The 17,404-nt window shown below is 47.9% G+C and overlaps 1 protein-coding gene across 3 annotated transcripts; it reads left to right on the forward strand.

Moving 5' to 3' along the window:
- Nucleotides 1-10,617: 10,617 nt before the first annotated feature.
- Nucleotides 10,618-16,691, forward strand: PPIA (peptidylprolyl isomerase A). 3 transcript variants are annotated; one of them, XM_063814207.1, is made up of 6 exons: nt 11,619-11,836; nt 13,789-13,945; nt 14,288-14,318; nt 14,447-14,535; nt 14,757-14,929; nt 16,345-16,691. In XM_063814207.1, exons 4-6 carry the CDS (start codon nt 14,527-14,529, stop codon nt 16,478-16,480), a joined length of 318 nt encoding a protein of 105 aa, XP_063670277.1. In that variant the 5' UTR covers nt 11,619-11,836; nt 13,789-13,945; nt 14,288-14,318; nt 14,447-14,526; the 3' UTR covers nt 16,481-16,691. The 3 variants fall into 3 exon arrangements, with proteins under 3 accessions (XP_009451290.3, XP_063670277.1, XP_063670278.1); XM_063814208.1 differs by lacking the exon at nt 11,619-11,836 and adding an exon at nt 12,009-12,664; XM_009453015.4 differs by lacking the exon at nt 13,789-13,945 and having other exon boundaries at nt 10,618-11,836.
- The last annotated feature ends 713 nt before the right edge of the window (nt 16,692-17,404 follow it).

Here is a 17,404-nt window from a genome sequence, read left to right on the forward strand (position 1 = left end):
CACCTTCAGACTCCAGCATCTGTACCTCACGTAGGCTTCTTTGGTCTCTGGACTGGCCTCCACTCTCCCCCTTGAGCAGTGGGCGATGGCTCTTGGGAAAGAGTGGGCGAGTGGGTACAAACTCTCTTGCATCTGGCGCACCTAGAGGTTGACTGCAGTGGCAAGGCCAACGTCCTGGGTGTGAGTGTGCAGCTGCACAGACCCCATGCTCAGAAGGGCTTCGTGTTTGGTTTAATGCTTTGCTGTTACAGTCTTGAAATTCAATTCTTGAGGCCAGGCGCGGTGGCTCACACCTGTAATCCCAGCACTTTGGGAGGCCGAGGCGGGCGGATCACGAGGTCAGGAGATCGAGACCATCCTGGCTAACACGGTGAAACCCCGTCTCTACTAAAAATACAAAAAATTAGCCGGGCGTGGTAGCGGGCGCCTGTAGTCCCAGCTACTCGGGAGGCTGAGGCAGGAGAATGGCGTGAACCCGGGAGGCGGAGCTTGCAGTGAGCCGAGATCGCGCCACTGCACTCCAGCCTGGGCGACAGAGCGAGACTCCGTCTCAAAAAAAAAAAAAAAAAAAAGAAATTCAATTCTTGTTAATTTTTGGATGAGGAGCCCCACATTTCATTTTGCTCTGGCCCTGGGCAGAGGGTTCATCTTCAGCTGCCGCTGTTTTCCCTCCTGCTTCATCCTCACCTCCTGCAATTCTGCCTTTGGCATCAGAAGCCAAGATGATCACCTCAGGGACCAAAATCACCCCAGGAGCCTGGAGAACTGGGCCTTGTGGGAAATGTTGACCTTACATTTGGTGGTAGGACCCAAACCCATACCAGAGCTAAATTTGAGTTACTGCGCAGTTGAATACAGGACATGGCCAAATGAACACAAACTGTGCACTCAAAAAAAATCAGGAGAGTCCGAGTGTGGTGACTCATGCCTGTAATCCCAGCACTTTGGGAGGCTGAGGCGGGTGGATTGCTTGAGCCCAGGAGTTTGAGACAAGCCAGGGCAACATGGTGAAACCCTGTCTCTACTAAAAATGCAAAAATTAGCTGGGCGTAGTGGCACACACCTGTAGTCCAACCTACTTGGGAGGCTGAGGCAGGAGGATCACTTGAGCCTGGGAGGTGGAGGCTGCAGTGAGCCAAGATTGTGCCACTGCACTCCAACCTGGGCGACAGAGTAAGACTCTGTCTCAGAAAAAAAGAATAACAATAGTAAAAATAAATATTTAGGCTGAGCGCGGTGGCTCACGCCTGTAATCCCAGCACTTTGGGAGGCTGAAGTGGGTGGATCACCTGAGGTCAGGAGTTCGAGACCAGCCTGGCCAATGGTTTTTTTTTTTTTTTTTTTTTTGAGACGGAGTCTCGCTCTGTCGCCCAGGCTGGAGTGCAGTGGCGCTATCTCGGCTCACTGCAAACTCTGCCTCCCGGGTTCACGCCATTCTCCTGCTCAGCCTCCCAAGTAGCTGGGACTACAGGCACCCGCCACCACGCCTGGCTAATTTTTTGTATTTTTAGTAAAGATAGGGTTTCACCGTGTTAGCCAGGATGGTCTCGATCTCCTGACCTTGTGATCCACCCGCCTCGGCCTCCCAAAGTGCTGGGATTACAGGCGTGAGCCACCACGCCTGGCCTGGCCAACGGTTTTCAACATGGTAAAACCCTGTCTTTACTAAAAATACAAAAATTAGCTGGGTGTGGTGGCATGTGCCTGTAATCCCAGCTACTTGGGAGGCTGAAGCAGGAGAATTGCTTGAACCCAGGAGGCGGAGGTTGCAGTGAGCCAAGATCACACCACTGCACTCCAGCCTGGGCAACAGAACGAGACTCTGTCTCAAAAATAAATAAATAAATAAGGTCGGGTGCGGTGGCTCATACCTGTAATCTCAGCACTTTGGGAGGCCGAGGCAGGCGGATGATCACCTGAGGTTGGGAGTTCGAGAACAGGCTGGCCAACGTGGAGAAACCCTGTCTCTACTAAAAATACAAAATTAGTTGGGCATAGTGGCACATGCCTATAATCCCTGCTACTCAGGAGGCTGAGGAAGGAGAATCGCTTGAACCCGGGAGGCGGAGGTTGCAGTGAGCCAAGATCGTGCCATTGCATTCCAGCTTGGACAACAACAGTGAAATTCCGTCTCAAAAAATAAAAATATAAATAAAAAAATAAATAAATATTCAAAGGACTGCTGTGAGAATTTAACAATGACCATTAGGGCCAGGTGCAGTGGCTCACACCTGTAATCCCAGCACTTTGGGAGGCTGAGGTGGGTGGATCACCTGTGGTCAGGAGTTTGAGACCAGCTTGGCCAACGTGGCGAAACCCTGTCTCTATTAGAAGTACAAAAAATTAGCTGGGCATGGTGGCGGGCACCTGTAATTCCTGCTACTCGGAAGGCTGAGGCAGCAGAATCACTTGAACCTGGGAGGCAGAGGTTGCAGTGAGCAGAGATCGTGCCATTGCACTCCAGCCTTGGCAACAAGAGGGAGACACCGTCTCAAAAAACAAAACTAAACTAAACAAAAAAACCCAATGACCATTAATAACAGCAACTAACACTTTCTAGGATTCTGTGTTTACTAACTGAAGACTTATTTCTGGGGTTTTTTGTTTTTGATATTGTGGCCCTTCCTGTTAGGGAAATTCCCCACCTTCTGAGCTCAAGTGGAAGGCAAAGTCTGAAGACCTTAGACACCGAGGCCTGAAGGCACAGGCGGAGATTAAGGGCTCAACCCAGCAGGTGCATCCTCCCCGCCCCCAACTTCAACTTTAGCATCGCCCCAGAGGGGTGCTTCAGGGCTGGGTCCACTGAAGAGTTGGTAGAGTCCTCCCCAGGCCCATGCTGGGCTCTGTTTGTGCCAGCTCCCCAGGTGCCCAAGGACTCTCCAGTCACTCCCTTCTCTCCTGAGTGAGGTCATAAGTGCATCAGACATCCACCCATTGTCTACACAACAGGCTTCTCTCTTGCCTTCTTCCTTACTATCAGGACCTTGAGTGGTGTGGGCAGCCACAGGCCCAATCAAAATACAGTTGACCCTTAGCCGGGCATGCTGGCTGCACCTGTAGTCTCAGCTACTCAGGAGGCTCAGGCAGGATTGCTTGAGCCCAGCAGCTCAAGGCTATAATGTACTACGATTGTGTCTGTGAATAGCCACTGTACTCCAGCCTAGGCAACATAGCAAGACCCTATCTCTAAAAAGAAAAATACAGTTGACCTTTGAACAACATGGGCGTTAGGGATGCTGATACTCTTTACAGTCAAAAATCCACATATAACCTTTGACTCCTCAAAAAGCCTATTTAGGCCAGGTGCAGTGGCTCACACCTGTAATCCCAACACTTTGGGAGGCTGAGGGCAGATCACCTGAGGTCAAGAGTTTGAGATCAGCCTGGCCAACATGGTGAAACACCATGTCGTTCAAGGTCAACTGTAGTTATCTTCCTGGATGCTTATAGCCAAGAGTGGAAGCTGCCGAGTGGGGCTCCTGGGAAACTTTTGAAACAGGACAGATGGTGGTGGCTCCTCCCTCAACTTTTGCCCTTCTTCCTTCTTTCCTGGTTTTCCTGTCCAATCCCAGGCACATGTTGTTGCAGTTTTGTGTCCTGTGGCTTTCCTATGTAGAAAGACTATTCAGGGGTTATTATATGTTAACAACTGATATTTAATTCATTAAAGCTACAATTTTAATTAAAGCAATTTTTTTTTGTAGAGATGGGAGGGGTCTCACTATGTTGCCCAGACTGGTCTCAAACTCCTGGGCTCAAGCAGTCCTCCCACCTTGGCTTCCCAAAGTGCGAGGTTATGGGTGTGAGCCACTGTGCCCAGCCTAAACTACAATTTTGTTTTTTATTATTTTATTTTAAAAACATCAGGTTAGTAAAAAATAAACTACAATTTTAAAACCTACTTCTTTCCTGGGTTTTAAGTTTACCTTAGAAATAATATTAGTCTCTTTATAAGTATAGCAAATTTGAACTCTTTGAACATATTTGCAAACTTTTTTTTTTTTTTTTTTTTGAGACGGAGTCTCTCTCTGTCTCCTTGCTCAGGCTGGAGTGCAGTGGCACGATCTTGGCTCACTCCAACCTCTGTCTCCCAGGTTCAAATGATTCTCCTGCCTCAGCCTTCTCAGTAGCTGGGATTACAGGCGCCTGTCACCATGGCTGGCTAATTTTTGTATTTTTAGTAGAGATGGGGTTTCTCCATGTTGGTCAAGCTGGTCTTGAACTCCTGACCTCAGGTGATCCACCTCCCTCGGCCTCCCAAAGTGCTAGGATTACAGGTGTGAGCCACTGTGCCCAGGCATCTTCTAACATCTTAAACTACATTTAACAATGTAATAAATTTGATTTCCAATTAAAGTATGTAATTGTACAAATTAACAAAGAAAACCTCCCTGAGTATTAAATAACTCAAATAAACTTTTAAATATGTTGAACTTAAAGTTATCTTAAATATTAAAATGCAGGCCAGGCACGGTGGCTCACGTGTAATCCCAGCACCTTGGGAGGCTGAGGTGGGCAGATCACGTGAGGTTGGGAGTTCGAGACCAGCCTCACCAACTGGAGAAACCCCGTCTCTACTAAAAAATACAAAATTAGCTGGGCGTGGTGGCACATGCCTGTAATCCCAGCTACTGGGGAGGCTGAGGCAGGAGAATCGCTTGAACCCGGAAGGCGGAGGTTGCTGTGAGCTGAGATCGCGCCATTGCACTCCAGCCTGGGCAACAAGAGCGAAACTCCGTCTCAAAAAAAAAAAAAATGCAATAAGTTTTGTGATATTTCAATTAAAAATCACAAGTCTCAGTCAACTTTTGCCCACATATGCGCTTACTGGGCGGGAACAGGGAGTTGCTAAATACGAGCACAGGTTTCTTTTGGAGTGAAAGAAAATTTCTATTACTAGATTGTGATGTTTGCGCAATTCTGAATTTACTAAAAATTATTAAATTGTATGCTTAAAACAAGTGAATTTGAGGGTGTGTAAACAACACCTCAACAAAGCTGTTGAAAATGGATACATAAACCAAAGTGAGAAAAAAACTACTATATGTTTTAATTAAAATTAAATAACTATCCCTTTTTAAATGGAACTATAGGTTGTTGCTGTAAAAAAACAAATTCACTTAAGTATTACAACTCCTGAACACATGCCTGAGGTATGCAACACGCCTGCCTATGTGTGTGACAGCTAGACTCTGGCCTGGCTGTGGACAGTGTCCTTTTGGCTGCCCCGGGTGCCTGCCATAGAAAGACCTCTATGCTTGAGGACAGCACAGACCTGTTTTCCTTCCACTCACTGTTCTTTCTCCATGCCCTCCCTGGGTGGAATGTGCGGGTCTCTTTTGCTTCTTCTTCTAAACGCTTTTATATTTGATGAAATCCTCATTTATATTAATATAAATGTCTTTTCTGGGCCAGGTGCTGTGACTCACACCTGTAATCTCAACAGTTTGGGAAGCCGAGGCAAGAAGATTACTTGAGCCCGGGAGTTTGAGACCAGCCTGACAACATAGCAAATAAAATTCTTTTTTAAAAATTAACTGGTGTAGTGGTACATGCCTGTGGTCCTGGCTGCTCAGGAGGCTGAGGTGGGAGGATCAACGCTGCACTCCAGCCTGGGCAACAGGGTAAGACCCTGTTTCAAAAAGAAAAAAAATAAAGATTAATGTCTCTGACCATTTCTGTGCTTGACAGGCATTTAGGAATCTTTCATATACTTCAGGGCCTGCATAACTCTTAGGGCTAATAATGTGATACCTATTTGAATTTGTTATTCCACATCGCTTTTCTGACTTCTGATCACCACTTAGTAGGTCCATTCTACTAAGAGCACCTTTGAGTTGCTCTTTGCCTCTGGATTTTTTATTGTATGAGACAAATAAACTCCTGTCTAAGCCAGTATTGATGAAGTTTTCTACTGCTTGCTAGAAAACTTGGTTGGTTTTTTTTCTTTGTTTGTTTGTTTTGAGAAAGTTCTGCTATGTTGCCCAGGCTGGAGTGCAGTGGCTCGATCTTGGCTCACTGCAACCTCAACCTTCCAGGTTTAAGAGATTCTCGTGCCTCAACCTCCCGAGTAGCTGGGAATACAGGTGCACACCACCACGCCCAGCTAATTTTTGTATTCTTAGTAGAGATGGAGTTTCACCATGTTGGCCAGGCTGGTCTTGAACTCCTGACCTCAGGTGATCCGACTGCCTTGGCCTCCCAAAGTGCTGGGATTACAGGTGTGAGCCACTGTGCCTGACTGAGAACTTGGTTTAGAATCATCTGAGAATTTGAGTCATGGGAAAGGATGAAGTTCATCTTGGAGGGTATGTAAGGAAATAAGATCAAATGCTTAATTCTGACAGAGGAGAAATTTGTGAAAAAGCTAAAGGGGAAATGGTAAAGGAAACATGAGAGAAAAGTCAAAGCCATCAAGGAAAGGAAGCTTTCCAATCAAGGAGGTGATGAAACCTGTCTGATGCAGTCAGTGTCAGACCTGCAAAAAGCACCTGGGTTTGTGGGCTGAGAGGTCACTGATGGTCTCAGCAGAAGCGGTTTCCATTCAGCCTGGAGAGCAGAGGCACCAAGCTAGGCCTTGGGCAAGAGGCACAGAGAAGACAAGTTACTACCCAAAGTCGTCTGTTTTCATAATTTTGAATACCCTAATTTTTTCCCTGGTTACCTTCTCTCTTGCTCAGGCACATTTTTGAGATAAGCATTTGTTTATAAGATGCTATATGATCAGGAGCTACAGTTGAGTTTCAGAGTTCTGCTTGCTGGCATGGAACACCTCCATCTAGCCAGAACAGGGCACTGTTGAGTTCAGCTGGATTTGCTGTTGGTCTGATTCATCCAAATAAGGCATGGACAGCTCCACATTCCTGAGGTTCTGTGTCTGCTGATATTTTCCACAGTTAGTCCCACTCAACAGATAATGTCAGAAAAGGAACCCCCAGAATATCAGCTCCCCACTTAACAAACAAAACATGAACATTTGTATTCTTGAGTGTACATACCCCATGCCTGTGTAGATGAAATGACAAGAACTAGGACTTTGCTGTGACAATGCTGATGGTGACAAAAAGGCAGGACTTCAAATAGTAGCGAGAGGGAGGACAAGTCACAAGGATGTATTCATTTATTTGTTTTGAGACGAAGTCTCAGTCTGTCACCCAGGCTGGAGTGCAGTGGCTCAATCTTGGCTCACTACAACCTCCACCTCCCAGGTTCAAGCGATTCCCCTGCCTTAGCCTCCTGAGCAGCTGGGACTACAGGAGCCCACCACCATACCAGGCTAATATTTGTATTTTTAGTAGAGACGGGGTTTTGCCATGTTGGCCAGGCTGGTCTTGAACTCCTGACCTCAAGTGATCCACTCGCCTCGGCCTCCCAAAGTTCTGGGATTACAGGTATGAGCCACTGTACCCAGCCGGATGTATTTATTTTTATTTTTATTTTTATTTTTGAGACAGGGTCTTGCTCTGTTACCCAGGCTGGAGTGTAGTGGCACTATCATGGCTCACTGCAGCCTCAACCTCCTGGGCTCAAGTGATCCTCCCATCTCAGCCTCCCGAGTAGCTGGGACTATAGGTATGCACCACCGTGCTTGGCTAATTTTTATTTTTAAAAATGTTTTGACCGGGCACAGTGGTTCATGCCTGTAATCCCAGCACTTTGGGAGGCTGAGGCAGGCGGATCACCTGAGGTCAGGAGTTCAAGACCAGCCTGACCAACATGATGAATCCCATCTCTACTAAAAATATAAAATTAGCTGGGCATGGTGGTGCATGCCTGTAATCCCAGCTACTTGGGAGGCTGAGGCAGGAGAATTGCTTGAAGCCAGGACGTGGAGGTTGCAGTGAGCCAAGATCACGCCATTCATTGAACTCCAGCCTGGGCTTCAAGAGTAAAACTCACTCTGTCTCAAAAAATAAATAAATAAATAAATAAATAAATAAATAAATAAATAAATAAAAATAAAATAGGCCGGGCATGGTGGCTCACACCTGTAATCCCAGCACTTTGAGAAGCCGAGGTGGGTGGATCACCTGAGGTTGGGAGCTCAAGACCAGCCTGACCAACACGAGAAACCCCATCTCTACTAAAAATACAAAATTAGCCGGGAGTGATGGCGCATGCCTGTAATCCCAGCTACTTGTAAGGCTGAGGCAGGAGAATTGCTTGAACCCAGGAGGCGGAGGTTGCAGTGAGCCGAGATCAAGCCATGGCACTCCGTCAAGAGCGAAACTCTGTCTCAAACAAATAAAACTAAAAAATAAAAGAAAATACATATTTTTTTGTAGAAGCAGGGTTTCCCTCTGTTGCCCAGGCTGGTGTCGAACTCCTGGGCTCAACCAATCCTCCTGCCTTGGCCTCCCAAAGCACTGGCATTACAGGTGTGAGCCACCACGCCCAGCCTATTTATTATTCATGCATTCATTTACTTTTTTTTTTTTTGAGATGGAATCTCACCCCATCCCCCAGACTGGAATGCAGTGGCGCAATCTCGGCTCACTGCAACCTCCATCTCCCAAGCTTAAGTGATTCTCCTGCCTCAGCTTCCTGAGTAGCTGGGATTACAGATGCGCACCACCATGCCCGGCTAATTTTTGTATTTTTAGTAGAGACGGGGTTTCACCATATTTGTCAGGCTGGTCTTGAACTCCTGACCTCATGATCCACTCACCTCAGTCTCCCAAAGTGCTGGGATTACAGGCGTGAGCCACTGTGCCCAGCCCTAATTTTTGTACTTTTTAGTAGAGATGGGTTTTCCCTGTGTTGGCCAGGCTAGTCTTGAACTCCTGGCCTCAAGTGACCCACTTACCTCGGCCTCCCGAAGTGCTGCAATTACAGTGTGAGCCACCATGCCCAGCCCTGCCCAGTTAATTTTTGTATTTTTAGTAGAGATAGGGTTTCACTATGTTGTCCAAGCTGGTCTTGAACTCCTGACCTCAAATTATCCACCCGCCTCTGCCTCCCAAAGTGCTAGGATTACAGGCACGAGCCACCTCACCCGGCCTCATTCATTTACTTCTTTGGAGGAGTTCCTAACTGCTCTAGGTTTTAGGATGGAGAGAGAAATGGAAAGAATTTATGCCTGAAGGCCTTGGGCATTTTTTTTCAGTGTCAGATGAGGACAAGTGGCTTTCTTAAGATCACAAAGCAAGAAGTGATGTGGAGTGGGGGGAAGAAAAGCAGTTTCCAGTTTGGCTTTGCTAACACTCATAAGCGATTACTCAGAACAAGAAGCCAGAGCTTTACTTTACGCATCTGTAAAATGGGGATAATGGGATGGTGGTGAGAACAAAACAACATAGTCTAAATTTCCAACACAGGCTGAGCATGGCGGTTCACCTGTAATGCTGGAACTTTGGGAGGCCAAGGTGGGAGAATCCTTTAAGCCCTGGAGTTTGAGACCAGCCCTGATAACACAGCCAGAACCAGTTTCTGTAAAAAAAATTTAAATTAGCTGGCACAGTGGCTTGTGCCTTTAGTCCCAGACATTTGGGAGGTTGAGGAGGGAGGAATGCTTCAGTCCAAGAGTTCGAGGTTACAGTGAGCTAGGATTGCACCACTGCACTCCAGACTAACCAACAGAGTGAGACCCTATCTCAAATAAATAAATTCCTAACACGTTGGCTCATGGTTATTAACAATGGCAAGAGGCCAGAAACTGTACTTCATCTATCAGATGAATTATCATTTTTGTCTCCCCACAACCCTATCCTGGTTGTGCAGATGAAGAAACTGAGTTTTAGAAACATTAAACAACGTCCAGGTGCAGCAGCTCACGCCTATAATCCCAGCACTTTTGGGAGGCTGAGGCGGGTGGACCGCTTGAGTCCAGGAGTTTGAGACCAGCCTGGGCGATGTGGCGAAACCCCATCTTTACAAAACACACACACACAAAATGAGCTGGGTGTGGGTGCATGCCTGTAGTCCCAGCTACTTGGGAGGCTAAGGTGGGACGCTTGCTCGAGCACGGGAAGGGGAGGTTGCATTGAGCCGATAACACACCACTGCACTTCCAGCCTAGGTGAGAGTGAGATCTTGTCTCAAAAAAAACAAAAAGAAACATTAAATAATATCCTTAATATTGCAACTTAAGTGACAGCCCAGGATATATGAATTCCCTTGTAAGGTTTTCTTAACAAAACACCAGTCACATAAGTGCATTTTATTTTATATTTTTATTTATTTGAGACGGAGTCTCTGTCTCTCAGGCTGGAGTGCAGTGGCGCCATCTCTGCTCGCTGCAACCTCCACCTCCTAGGTTCCAGCGATTCTCCTGCCTCAGCCTCCCGAGGGGGTAGCTGGGACTACAGGTGCGTGCCACCATGCCCAGCTAATTTTGTATTTTTAGTAGAGATGGGGTTTCACCATGTTGTCCAGGCTGGTCTTGAACTCCTGACCTCAGGTGATCCTCCCGCCTCGGCCTCCCAAAGTGCTGGAATTACAGGCGTGATCCACCGCACCCGGCCTATTTTATTTTTTGAGACAGGGTCACACTCTGTCGTCCCGGCTGGAATGCAGTGATGCGATCACCGCCCACTACAGCCTCGACCTCTGGGCTCAAGCAATCCTCCCCGCCCAGCCTCCTGAGTAGCGAGCGCCACCACGCCCAGCTAATTTTTATTTTTATTTATTTTTTTGTAGAGACGGCGTCTCTCTAAGATGCCCAGGCTGGTGGCCGGTGTCGAACTCCTAAGATGAAGCGATTCTCCCCGGCCTTGGCCTCCGCGCCTCCTAAAGCGCCAGGTATGAGCCACCGCGCCTGGCCTACAAGTGCATTTTAATTAAAGTATTATTAATGTCTTTGCCTGAAGAAATTCGCTTTTAAATTGTGACTTATCTTTCACCCAAAAATCAAAGCACAATTCAGCCCCGAGGCGGGGGCGGTAGGAGCTGGGCGGGGCGGGGGCAGGGAAAGACCAGGAGCAGAGATTCAAAAAGAGTAAGAGGGCAAAATGTGCATAATGCATCTTCACAGGTAAGAGCCTGGCCAGGCTCCTGTTTTAATGGCTTCCTCCTGAAGAAGATTCAAGCAGAGTGTAAGATATTTTCGGAAAGTAGGGCATTTTGAAAGCATTTCATAATCTCTCAAAACCGGAGACTGCTCCTGTCCCACCTCGTTAGAGAAAACAGCGATGCTCAAAGGCAACCTCCTTCCTGACATTGCCTGGTAGGACGCGACGTGGTGTTTGCCCGCGCGGAATGCGGACGCAAGGCTGCTCCTAGGTCTCGGGGACGCGCCATCCCCATTTCCGCTCGCGGAGGCGTAGGGTCCGGGCGCGGGACCCCAGTCGACCTTGACTGGCGGCGCGACCTTGAGGCCTGCGTTCGCCTCAGTTGCCCCCTCTGTGCAATGGGGAGACACGCCTCATCGCTTGACAACGGCCGAAGAGCCGCCGCGCTTCCGTCTCCCGCGTGCGCGCGCCATGCTGCCCACCCCTGTTCCGCACTGACCCTCCCCCGTGCCCCGCGTCCCGTACTGCCGCCCCGCCCCGAGTCCCCTGCCGCAGCCACCGCGACGGAGCCCGCAGGCGGGAACCTGCCTCCGCGCGTTAGCGCGCACGCGCGCCTCATGTGTCGTCCCCATCAGCGCCGGCTTCCGTCTATAGGCCAGATGTACTGTCACTCTGGCGAAGTCGCAGACCCGATTGGCCGGGACGGAGGCGCGAGACCGGGTTGCGGGCGGGGCCGAACGTGGTATAAAAGGGGCGGGAGGCCAGGCTCGTGCCGTTTTGCAGACGCCGCCGCCGAGGAAAACCGTGTACTATTAGCCATGGTCAACCCCACCGTGTTCTTCGACATTGCCGTCGACGGCGAGCCCTTGGGCCGCGTCTCCTTTGAGGTCGGGCGGGCGGCGGCGTGCGGGAATGGGGCCCAGAAAGTGGGCCGGGGTCGGGGTGGGTGGTAGCGCCCCGAAGGCCCGGGCGCGGGGCGACCCTTCTTGAGGGGCGAGCGCGGGCGGGCTGCGGCGCCATTTCCTGACGAGGGGCCATTTTGGGAGGTCCGCGAGTCGCGGGGAGGAGGCCGGGGCGGCGGCGGACAAAGGCAGGCGGGGCGGCTGCGAGGCCGTTGGGGGAGGGGGCCCGCGTCCGCCCGCCCGCCTCATGTGGCCGCGCCCTGTCCTGTCCGACGCACGTGCTCGGCGGCCGCGCTCAGGTCCGCGCCTTAAGACTCGTTGGGCTCCGCCCTAGCTTGGCTTGGGCGCCGCAGACCGGAGCCAGAAGCACGCTCGCGGGGGCTTGCGACCGCCTTCCTGGGAAGCTGTCCCCTGGCAGGCATGGGTGCTTTACATCCTGAGCTGGGAAGCTGTTTGCTTGAGGGTTTTTCTCAAGGATCGAGGCGCGGTGTGAGCCGGTCCATGCTCGGTCCTGTAGATCCCGGGAGGCCATGTTATAAAAGGAGACTTGCTGGGATGTGACGGGTTGCCACTTGAAATATCTTCCATTTGGATAAAGTAGGAATATTTATACATGTGCCCCAAACGTCCCTCCGTGTCCCCCACCCCCAAGCGGAAATGTGAAAATGGGCCTTGCCTTTGCTGGTGCCCAAGGACCGCCTTCCACTGCAGTGACGGCGCTGGCGGGGGAGGCGCTCTTGAGCCCCTCCCGATTGTCCCTCTGCCTAGCAAGCAAGTTGCGACTGGCCACAAGGCAGGCCTCTTCCGACCAAGGTGGATTACCAGTGATTACCTAATTAGTTTTGAGAGCGTTAAATGCGTTCTTAAAGATCAGTTGTAATTATAGCATAATATCTAAACTTGGCGCGTGTCTTAAAAGTTAAATATTGAGTACGATTCGGTTCCAGTTAACATGGATAGACCTTAGGGAGTAGCGAAATAGGATGTTAGTGGTTTTATTCCTTTAAATCACATCTCAAAAGGCCACCAATGGCTAGTTTGGGATCTTATTCCGAAAATAGATTGATCCTCATGCAGTCTTCGTGAGGACAGGGCGATTTCCTTGTTGCCTACCCTGTCCATAGTGCCTGGCACATAGGCACTGAAACACTGCATGTTAATCCACACCCCACCCCACCTATGAGTGTAGCCAAAGCTGGTAAGTGACAAGGGCTTTCGTGGAAACTTGGCCTGACCTAATGTTGGGCATCAGGTTACCCAAAGAGCTTCAGGGAAATGAGAAAGGACTTGCAGGTCTTGATGAGAATGGAGGGGTAACTGCCAATGAGGGCTTTGGCTTTAGCGAAAGTCTGAAAGGGAAGCCATAGGAACTTAAACTTACCGACTATAAAGCTCTGAGAAAAGCTGATGTTTTAGAAAGACCATACATTCTAGGTACAAATACCTAAAAACTAAAAAATAAGTACGTTGGCCAGGCGGGCGGATCACGAAGTCAGGAGATCGAGACCATCCTGGCCAACATGGTGAAACCCCACCTCTATTAAAAATACAAAAATTAGCTGGGCGTGGTGGCGCTTGCCTGTAATCTCAGCTACTCTAGAGGCTGAGGCAGGAGAATCGCTTGAACCCCGGAGGCGGAGGCTGCAGTGAGCCGAGATCGCGCCACTGCACTCCAGCCTGGTGACAGCGAGACTCTTGTCTCAAAAAAAAAAGTACATCGCTATAAGAGAAGTGCACACGGATACTAATAGTTAATTCAGTCACATCTGTGAAATAGCTTATAAAATGCTACTTTTAAACAAGCTGTTTTTATGAAAGGGCTTGTAAATGTTTATGGTATTTAAGCTACCTCTCTAGCCATAACGTATTATACATTCAAGAAAGGTTCAAAACCAGATATACTAGAAACCAATCTTTATTTTTTACCCCACTACTAGGTAAGGGGCCTGGAAACCAAGAAGTGACTGCTCATCTAATCCATAAAGCTATGTTAACAGATTGGAGGTAGTAGCATTTTCATTACAAGTGACTAAAAGAACAGCTGTTTACCCCTGATCGTGCAGCAGTGCTTGCTGTTCCTTAGAATTTTGCCTTGTAAGTTCTAGCTCAAGTTGGGGGGTGGTGATAGACATTTAAGAAGCCATATATCTTTTCAGAAGTAGGTGTGATGTACTAAAAGTTTGAGACACTTTCTAGAAGTCTCACTATTTAAGTTATGACTAGTATTGGATTTTTGGCATGTCTTTGGGTTTCATGTTTCTTAACCCAACTGCCTGCAGGGCCTTACGGCTGTCAGGAGCAGTTCTTGGGAATTAAAGTAATTACTGAAGAAGTATTCTAGTGAGAAAATGAATTTATGACTCAGAAGCCCCTAAAGACATGGGTACTAAGCAACAAAATAAGCAGATGTTAATTAACTGTAATTTTCTCTTACAGCTGTTTGCAGACAAGGTCCCAAAGACAGCAGGTTGGTCCATTTTCTAAGTTTAACAAAGATGTTCCAATTGTGACAGTTTGTGTGTGTGTGTGTGTGTGTGTGTGTATATATATATTTTTTTATGTATGTATATATGTGTTTAATTTTTTTTTAAACAGAAAATTTTCGTGCTCTGAGCACTGGAGAGAAAGGATTTGGTTATAAGGGTTCCTGCTTTCACAGAATTATTCCAGGGTTTATGTGTCAGGTACGAAATTTACTGAATTTTATTTTATTTGGGTTGCTCCCTTCATTTGGGATTGAGCCAGAATATTTCAGGATACACATATCTGAACTGTTACTCTACCATTTCGGTTCTATTTAACCCTTCTATTCAGTTTGAACTTGGGTTTAAAGTTTGAACTTTGCAGATTTGGCACACTTTATGGTTATGTTGTCAGAAGTGACATTTTTCCTATATGTTGACAGGGTGGTGACTTCACACGCCATAATGGCACTGGTGGCAAGTCCATCTATGGGGAGAAATTTGAAGATGAGAACTTCATCCTAAAGCATACAGGTCCTGGCATCTTGTCCATGGCAAATGCTGGACCCAATACAAATGGTTCCCAGTTTTTCATCTGCACTGCCAAGACTGAGTGGTAAGGGTACAACATGGCACACTAACCACCTGACTAAATGAAAAGTTGCCCTGGGGGGAACGGAACAAACACTACTTTTCTTCAACCTTTGCTTCCACAGACTTTTTCATCCCTAAGATACTAGAAGAAGAGCATACATAACGACAAATATAGCCAATGTGATACAGAATGTCAGATCCTATGATAGAAACTTGGCCCTTAGCTGGGTGGTTGAATTAGGTGCTACTTTTTTGAGATGGAGTTTTGCTCTGTTGCCAGGTTGGAGTGCAGTGGCACAATCTGGGCTCACTGCAACCTCTGCCTCCTGGGTTCAAGCGATTCTCCTGCCTTGGCCTCCTGAGTAGCTGAGAATACAGATGTGTGCCAGCATGCCTGGCTAATTTTTTGTATTTTTGTGGAGACGGGGTTTCATCATGTTGGCCAAGCTGGTCTTGAACTCGTGACTTAAGGTGAACCACCTGCCTTGGCCCCCCAAAGTGCTGGGATTTCAGGCATGAGCCACTGCGCCCAACCAATTAAGTGCTTTTTTTTTTTTTTCTTTTCCCAGACTGGATCTCGCTCTTATCTCCCAGGTTGGAGTGCAGTGGTGCCATCTCAGCTCACTGCAACCTCCTCCTGGGTTCAAGCAATTCTTCTGCCTCAGCCTCTCAAGTAGCTGGAACTACAGGCATGCACCACCACTCCCAGCTAAATTGTGTATTATTAGTAGAGCGGGATTTACCATGTTGTCCAGGCTGGTCTTGAACTCCTGGGCTCAAGTGATCTGCCTGCCTTGACCCCCCAAAGTGCTGGGATTACAGGCATGAGCCACTGTGCCCAGCCAATTAAGTGCTGCTTTTATGTTACTATTAATAACATGCGGTTGGTTGGGTTTTTTGTTTCTTTGGGGGTTTGGTTTTGTTTTTGTTGTGTTTGTTTTTGGTGGGGGGGGGGGCGCAATTCATTCTATATGTGTAATTCTTTTTTGAGATGGAGTTTAGCTCTGTTGCCCAGGCTGGAGTGCAGTGGCACGATCTCGGCTAACTGCAAGCTCCGCCTCCCAGGTTCACGCCATTCTCCTGCCTCAGCCTCCCGAGTAGCTGGGACTACAGGTGCCCACCACCACGCCTGGCTAATTTTTTGTATTTTTAGTAGAGACGGGATTTCACCGTGTTAGCCAGGATGGTCTCGATCTCCTGACCTCATGATCCGCCCGCTTTGGCCTCCCAAAGTGCTGGGATTAAGGCGTGAGCCACCGCACCCGGCCTATATGTGTAACTCTTTAATGGTAATTGGAGAATCATGTTTAATGACATTTAGTACAAAAGGCTTCAGTTAAAAAAAAAAAAAAAGCTACCTTTCTCGTCTTGGTTCATGACACATGGAGGCTGCTTGTTTGTGGTTGCCAGTCATAGTGATTGTTCTTCCTTTTCAAGGTTGGATGGCAAGCATGTGGTATTTGGCAAAGTGAAAGAAGGCATGAATATTGTGGAGGCCATGGAGCGCTTTGGGTCCAGGAATGGCAAGACCAGCAAGAAGATCACCATTGCTGACTGTGGACAACTCGAATAAGTTTGACTTGTGTTTTATCTTAACCACCAGATCATTCCTTCTGTAGCTCAGGAGAGCACCCCTCCACCCCATTTGCTCGCAGTATCCTAGAATCTTTGTGCTCTCGCTGCAGTTCCCTTTGGGTTCCATGTTTTCCTTGTTCCCTCCCATGCCTAGCTGGATTGCAGAGTTAAGTTTATGATTATGAAATAAAAACTAAATAACAATTGTCCTCATTTGAGTTAAGAGTGTTGATGTAGGCTTTATTTTAAGCAGTAATGGGTTACTTCTGAAACATCACTTGGTTGCTTAATTCTACACAGTACTTAGATTTTTTTACTTTCCAGTCCCAGGAAGTGTCAATGTTTGTTGAGTGGAATATTGAAAATGTAGGCAGCAACTGGGCATGGTGGCTCACTGTCTGTAATGTATTACCTGAGGCAGAAGACCACCTGAGGGTAGGAGTCAAGATCATCCTGGGCAACATAATGAGATGCTGTCTCTACAAAAAATAATTAGCCTGGCCTGGTGGTGCATGCCTAGTCCTAGCTGATCTGGAGGCTGACGTGGGAGGATTGCTTGAGCCTAGAGTGAGCTATTATCATGCCACTGTACAGCCTGGGTGTCACAGATCTTGTGTCTCAAAGGTAGGCAGAGGCAGGAAAAGCAAGGAGCCAGAATTAAGAGGTTGGTCAGTCTGCAGTGAGTTCATGCATTTAGAGGTGTTCTTCAAGATGACTAATGTCAAAAATTGAGACATCTGTTGTGGTTCTTTTTTTTTTTTTTCCCCCTGGAATGCAGTGGCGTGATCTCAGCTCACTGCAGCCTCCGCCTCCTGGGTTCAAGTGATTCTAGTGCCTCAGCCTCCTGAGTAGCTGGGATAACGGGCGTGTGCCACCATGCCCAGCTAATTTTTGTATTTTTAGTATAGATGGGGTTTCATCA

This window comes from Pan troglodytes, chromosome 6 (assembly GCF_028858775.2).
Source record: "Pan troglodytes isolate AG18354 chromosome 6, NHGRI_mPanTro3-v2.0_pri, whole genome shotgun sequence".
Lineage (NCBI taxonomy): Eukaryota > Metazoa > Chordata > Mammalia > Primates > Hominidae > Pan > Pan troglodytes.